This window comes from Glycine max, chromosome 20 (genome assembly GCF_000004515.6).
Source record: "Glycine max cultivar Williams 82 chromosome 20, Glycine_max_v4.0, whole genome shotgun sequence".
NCBI classification, from domain to species: domain Eukaryota; kingdom Viridiplantae; phylum Streptophyta; class Magnoliopsida; order Fabales; family Fabaceae; genus Glycine; species Glycine max.
Window position 1 is genome coordinate 1,068,389 of NC_038256.2, and position 7,828 is coordinate 1,076,216.

General features: G+C 33.8%; 1 protein-coding gene across 1 annotated transcript; it reads right to left on the reverse strand.

The window, feature by feature from the left end:
* Positions 1-283: 283 nt before the first annotated feature.
* On the reverse strand, positions 284-1,798 carry LOC100792169 (zinc finger protein 7). Its single transcript, XM_003555807.3, has one exon. The coding sequence runs from the start codon at positions 1,510-1,512 to the stop codon at positions 577-579; it is 936 nt and encodes a 311-aa protein (XP_003555855.2). The 5' UTR covers positions 1,513-1,798; the 3' UTR covers positions 284-576.
* Positions 1,799-7,828: the final 6,030 nt, after the last annotated feature.

Genomic DNA, 7,828 nt, shown 5'->3' on the forward strand with positions numbered 1-7,828 from the left:
ATTAATTCAATTTAACACTTTTACTTTGACCAACCAAACCTCAATATTTTGTAGGCAAATTTCTTTCAAAATGCAAGTTTTGGACTAAGATCTATTTTGATCCCTACCAATAGAAACCTTTATATCACCCTTTTAAGTTTTACCAAGGACACATTGAAATGAAATAAATTTCATGCCAACAATATGGTAACTACAAAACCATGGTTCAAGTAAAAGCTATGAAAGAAAAGTTTTACCAAAACTACATTTCTAACAAACATCCAAACGCACACTGACATTTGAATCCATGGATCATGGTGTAGTAGCTACAACATCAATAATGGCACCAAATATAAGTGACAAGAAAAGTTTAATAATAATGAAAATTGAAATAAGCTAAATAAGCCATTGAAATACAAGTCTCACTGTACAGTACAATCACCATAAATCAATAATTTAAAGTCTGAAGAGAATGAAACTAAAGATGAAAAAGCTTTAAAGCTTTACAGTGAGAACATGAGGAGGCTTGTACAGATATGTTTGTGCATGCCACAAAAGTACAAAACTAGTATTTGAATTCAATCAAGATGAAAAATCTTAAAGCCTCAGAGTGAGATCAGGAGATGCAGATGTTTGTGCTGGAGGTGCAGTTGCTACTACAAAACAAGTATTTGAATTATGAGCATGCTCACCATGCCCCAAATTAACACCACCCCTTTCATCAGTCTGTCTGAAACTTCCAGGCCAAAATAGACCGACATCATCATCTTCCAAGAAGATCGGCATCCGAAAATAGTCTTTACCGAATTTTGCTGCAGCTCTTATATCAGGAGCCCTCATTGAATGATGATGCACATGTCCTTGGTGCATTGCAGCATGAGCTTCAAGTCCGAGCGACTGAAAAGAGGAACCATGAAGAGGCAGAGATGCTAGGCTTGTGTACCTTTCAGCGAACATCCCCATTCGCATTGCGTGCTTCGCCATTGTCCTCTCCCTTTTGTGAGCATTCTGGTGTCCACCTAATGCCTGTGAGCTAAAGAATTTCCGCCAGCAATAATTACAAGAGAAAACTCTAGGAATTGCTGATGCTGAGGCATGAGTTTCAGGTCCTACTTCACAGTTAGTGTCACTTGTAACTTTCAACTCTTCATCACCGGGATTGAAGTTGAGGGACAAGTCCAGGGAAACAGGACCTGGGTCAGGATCGGCCTTGGTAAGATCATGTGATGTCTCTCGTATCGACTTATCAGAACCTACTTGGATGAGGACTTTAAAATCATCTTCTGGTTCCAGATTCAAGTTTGGAGTCATCATGTTTATATGGATCTGCCGTGAGCTAACTTCTTTTAAGCAATTGGAAAGAATGGAACAAATTTTTGCTTTGGTTAGCTTACCATTTAGGCATCGCCTGCATTGATGAAGCACAATATTTGTTATGACAAAGCAATAAAAGGCATGGAACATACAAAATTCTGGTGTTAATATCAACTGGTCAATCAAAGTCATGCAAACCATGGCCAAGCAATTCATCATGTATAAGCAAAAATACAACCTGTCTTGGTAAGTAAATTAGAAATTAACTTTGCAGAAAAGTATCAAGGTTTCATAGAAAGCTCCTTCTATAAGATAATATTAAATAAGCAATATATAATAAGTACTTGAAAAATGTGAACAATGTAACTCCACTTCCTTTTACAGAAAGTTTAATCATAGGTCAAATCTTAAGAACAAGTGACAACTGCAAAATAAATCTCATGCAGATGCCAGATGCCAGTTCATTTCATGAATCTCTCTAAGTAACTATCCAACTCAAAACTAAACACATAAATCATGCATGTAGATTTTATCTTATATAAACTGCCTCAATTACATTAGCGCCTCCTCAAACAAATATGTTGAATATAATAAAACTGTCCAATTTCATTGTTATTTAACATATATGTTTTTCTTTAGACTTAGAAGGGTTTAATGAAACACAAACCAAAGGGAAAAAAGCACCAGAACAGAAAATTACTACATAAAACATTTTATATACCTTTATTCACATAAAACCTAAATGTCAAAGTAATTTAATTAATGTCTGGATACTAATACGTTTTATACATTGATTTTCAGTAGACAAGCCTAAGCTGATTCATTAGTCACATTACATAACCAATTGTTTCATACAGCTTATTATCTGAACGGCAGTTCACCAAAGTTATAATAGAAAACCTTTTTTTTCTAGGTCAAGCATGTATGGTATAAAGATGTATTAAAAGGAGAGTCACAAAGCAAATATAAAAGAAGAACAGAATATATATTAAGAATACTAGAAATAACATGTGTAAGTAATCAAAAGGGATATTAATGAAAAAGTTGTACAGTAGATAGAAACGAATAAGATCAAAGAATTCCTTTCAAGGATCACAACTATAAAGAATTATTTTTGTCTTATAGCAGGACTCAAACCTTCTATGGCAAATGTTTTGTGTCTTGTTTACTTGACCAGCTCTCAGCAAGTAAAGTTACCAGTATTATCTTAGATGCAAAGTGTCTCATGATGGATATACATATTTCATGTACTTCAGAATATGATTGTGTTCCTTTGTCACAATGGATGCGAAGTGTCTTGAATCTCTCTGCTTCCAATGGTCTAACTTTATTAAAATACTGCATGATCAAATAAAAAATAAATTAATAATGTAATAACAATGATAAGAAAACCAATTTTATTTGAAATAAACAATTACCGTTTCCCAATTAGTCCTGAAAGATCCTAAGATTATTGTAGACATCTAGTGCATGACGTAATAGCCGCATTCAGTGCTTTCTTTTTGTCTATTACACTAAATACATAATGAAATTTGGATATTAATTAAACGTTAACCACAATTAGTGTACACACACATAAGCAGTATATATAAGTAGAATAAATTTAAATCACGTACCTTAACAACAATCCACCTAGAAGCAACCTTAGATTTAGGTTGTGGAGTATCATCAAGTCCTTTCAAAGCACTGCTGAATACGAGGAGCTTGGATGCTGACATTGCTATCTTAGAAGAACTGTAACATCCCAATTTTTGTAAACTAGATTAAAAAGGATTGTTATTTATAAATAAATAGAGTTTAAAAAAAATGATGAGATTTTATAAATGAATAAATAAGGAGATATAATTATTAATTAAAATAATGATTTGAGAGAAAATAAAAAGGGTATTTTATTTAATTGTTTGATAGAGAATAAAATAAAGTTTGTTTTTATAAAATAATAAATAAATAAATAGAGTAAACAATAGGTCGTAAATGCCCCTAGCTATAAACAACAACATGCTAGGTCAATTTTTAGACGGACTCCTCAGCCTCCTCTGTGTCTCACAATGTTGTTTTTTCTCCTTCTCCCAAAACCCTCTCTTTTTCCCGCAGGCCACCTAACCTGTCTCAGAAAAACAACGATCTCGGACTCATTCACCGTTGGATCGTCGTGAAATTTGAGCACCACGTTCGCAACCCAATTATGAGCACTCTCACCGTTGGGAATTTCGATATTATGTCTGAGCTAAGAGAAATACCCCTAGCATTGTAGCATTTTCCTTTCCCATAGAAACCCAGAGCTGTCTCGGTAAAATTATGATCCCGGTTTCGTTAACCGTTGGATTTTCATGAAATTTGGATATGTTGTTCGAAATTCAATTTCTCAAGTTTTCACCGTTGGGATTTGCGATATAATATTTGTGGAGGGAGAAAAATAAATCGCATGGTGACAGTACAAGTGGAGGCTTCAATCCCTTCTCTGTCTCTTTGACGTTTAGGAATTCTATCGGAGCAGCTAGAGGAAAAAATTGGAGGAATCTCAGAGAACCGCTAGAGATGCTGCTATCGCTGGCTGAAGACACGTGAGTCCGCTTAGAGGTAAGGGATGAGTTATTCACAATTGGGAATTAGTGAGAATATGTGTAGGGATCCTTAAAGATATCAATTGGAATGAGTTTTGGGATGTTTTTGCAATTTTTATTTTATCCTTATAATTATTACAGTGAATTATATATATTTGACAGACCAATTGTTGTGAAATTGATATGCTATTGTGTTGTAGCGTGAACCCTATAAATCGAGTACTTTTTCTAATTAATATGAATTGATGAAATAAAAGAGAAATTTAGAGAGAGATATTGATTTTGTATTTTCTCTTTTTCTTGTTGTTTAGGTTTTTATATATAATTTAAAAAGTTAATATCATAATTGAAATTGACCAAAGTGTTCATATAATTATTTAGAATTTGTGCATTGAAAGCTTATTTTGTAATTTGTGATTCAATATGATGTATGCTAGCTTATATATATATATAGAGGTTATTATTTATATTAATAATTTATGTAAATAATATTGTAGAGTGTTATAGTATGATTCCAAAAATTATTAAGTGTTGGAGTTTGAGAATATTATGGTTAAATTTGATGAACATGTGTATGTTGTACCTTATGAATATCATTAGGAATGTTATGAGATGGTTGATGTGATGTTATGAGATGTTAAAGTGTGGACATGATATTCGATTGTAAATAAGTGAATGTGTTTAACACTTGATGTTACATTAATTATATCGTGAGCTATGAATTATACAATAACCCGACCAGTGTTTATGCGCAGTGTTAAAGAGAAAGTGTAGGTTCCTAGTTAGGAACCAGTGTTAAATTGTAGCGCAATTGTGTTAAACATGTTTGAAACATGAGTGTGAGGTCGTGGTATTGTATAGTTCATGAGCAGTGCTTATAAATGGAATATGTGATGAATTGTGGAATAATATGTTGCCTTGAGATTATAATATTGTTATTGAGATTGAGTAAAAGTGTAAAGTAGAACAGGTGTTGAATTGTGAGATACGTGAAAACATGTGATGGTGGATTGTGACATTATGAGATGTGAAATTGTGAATGAGTTTTGGTTGTGAATAAATGTGTGATTAATTCTTGATGTGACATTATTTGTGTTGTAAGCTGTGAATTGTACAATAACCCGACCAGTGTTATCTTGAGAAAAGTGTAAATGCGCAGTGTTAAAGAGAAAGTGTAGGTTTCCTATTTAGGAACCAGTGTTAAAGAGAAAGTGTAGGTTCCTATTTAGGAACCAGTGTTAAATTGTAGCGCAATATGTTGTACGTGTTTAAGACACGAGTGTGAGGTCGTGGGTATTGTATAATTCACTAGCAGTGTCTGTGTGCTAAAATGATTTTAGGGGTTGGACCTGAATCAAGAGGGAGAGGCCCTGACGGACTCTTCGGAGTGTAGGCCTTGGGGGTCATCGGGTTTGAGTGCTCCTTTAAGTCTATGCTGATCCCATATGGTTGGAGCATTCTCGCAAAACATCGTGACCCTGACTGGTCTCCCTATGATCTTACTTAGTGAGAGTGACCTGGCAAACCCATTGTGTGGTGTGTCTTGTTATATACTCCTAAGCGCCCCAGGGTGGTTTTTCATTGACATGGTACCATATTGCATGTAGGCTTGAGTCTTAGCATAATTGTCTCATGCGCTTGCTAATTGTTCATTATGAAATTGAGGTGTTATTATGTCTTGATCAGAGCGTGTGATTCTTGTGTGATGTGATTGATGATTGAAAAATGTGATTGATGGATGAAAAGTGAACTTTGAATGACAAAGTGGTGAAATTACGTGAATTACATGTAAGTAAGTTTTATTTGGTTTATATGATATGTATATCTAGTTGTCTTGTTTCTCTATTAGTTAGGAATGTGATAACTCACTCCCAGTTTGCTGTTTGTGTTTGGATCTTGTGATGATCTTGAACTTTGTGTTCGGGGGAGCAGATGACTAGGTGAACTGCTTTAAGGAATATTGTGTTGAAGGACGTCGGGACACAACGCTCTGATAAGATGTGACATTGGGATATAAGTTTTTATGTTAATTTTATGATGTTAGTCTATTTTATTTCACCTAACTGATTTAACAAAATATTTTTGTAAATTTGACGGCCTTATTTTGAGCCGAATATATTTTTAATGAGTTTATTTGGTAATTGAAATGAATGTGAACCTTTTACCCATTTGATTTTTGTTTACCAATATATTTTATTTATTTATATATATGTCGGGGTAGAGGGTGTCACAAGAACCAGAACATTTGAAGTGGTATCCTAGTAACCTTGGATGAAGGTAGAAGCTAATTCACTATATTTTTGTTTAGATGCAAATGAAGGTAGAAGCTTGGATGAAGGTAGAAGCTAATTCACTATATTCATGTTGTACTAGAGCACCCCAGAACCAAATCTTGAATCACATGCAGTACTAGAGCATCAAAAGTTGGCATCCCCATCTAACTATGCTCTAACAGAAGAGTCTAAGTCTTTGGTTCTTCACAACAATTTTATTAGTCCAGATTCTCAGGATGCACCTGTAAAGCATGAAACTTTTGGACACAAAACCTGCACTATTTGTTATTTACAAAATTGGTTGAAAAGAATTCAAATGTTTCTGGAAAAGAAGCTAATGGGGAAGTCATTAAGGATCAACAGCCACGCCCAATTTCACCACTCCTTTTACTAGTTGGCAGTGCTCAGATTCTGTACCTATTCTTTTCTTTTGAGTGTCCTACACCGAACTCATTTTCGCTAAATTATCAACAACAGCCAAATATTTATGTACTGTAAAGGTCCACAAAGAGAAGAATTGATATCCCCACATTGAAGAATGATCTTAACCTCAATGCGTGTCTCCAATGTATTGGGTTAAAGGAAACTATATGATATCAAAATTGACCAATGGTATGTGGATCTGAATATATATCTTGTACAAGCTATTTGGAGCCACATAGGACAAAGAAGACAACTTTGTATGTAGCATGGTAAACAAAACGTACATGCATGATTTGTTTCTTGTGCAGTAAAGGATTAAATGGAACCTTAGGTTTATGTTAGTTAGGCTAGTAGCTAAGCTTTTTAAACTATAGCTTAGTGTTTGTTTATGCAAAATTGTCATATCAATAAATATTTAGGGAACATGCTAGTGTGTGTGTGTGTGTATATATATATATATATATATATATATATATATATATATATATATCATTTGAAAGTATGATATGATGCTAAAGTGTTGAAAGATAAAACCCACTAGAAATTCTCAATCTTAACGCATAAATTAACCTAAGTTGATTGGTTAACGTCTTTATCCTATTGTTGGACAGTGATCGATGAGGAGTTTGAGTAGTTGATCAAACCTACTTGTCATCCCTATTGACAGAAAAATTTCATGAGAAAGCAACAAGATAAAGTTAATTAGCTACAAAGAAGCACTAATTACTTCAAAGATCTCAATTTATTAAAAAATTTCAAGGAGAAGTGTTTAATAAAATTAAAGAAGATGCATATATGCTAGACAATTAGATGATCAGTATGTTGTAGTCCTTCAAACCCTACAACAAGTTAATATATTTTGAAATTTCTTAAACCTTAAGTGTAAAGTGGTATTACATTTTTTTATTTTTTAAAGATTAAATGTGTGATTTCATCAAAGTTAACCGAAATTTTGAACAGAAATTAGTAAATTTACATGTAGTTGCATCTAGCTAGAAGAGTTTCTCAAGGTGTATCATCCACTGAAATCCCCTAGTCATCATGTTTTTCCAACTCTACAAGCCTATGGGCTTCCACATTTCCTTGTGTTGTAAACAGAAAAGACTAGAAAGGCAAATGATTCACGATGTTTAAAAGTGCATATGGGATTGATATTACCAATCTATCTCTTCAACAAGACAGTGAAAATCAAGAACTAATGTAACTGGCAAATATCCATATATGAGTGCTAGCTAGGGCCTAATGCTTCTCCTAGTTTACCAACCATAAAGTAGC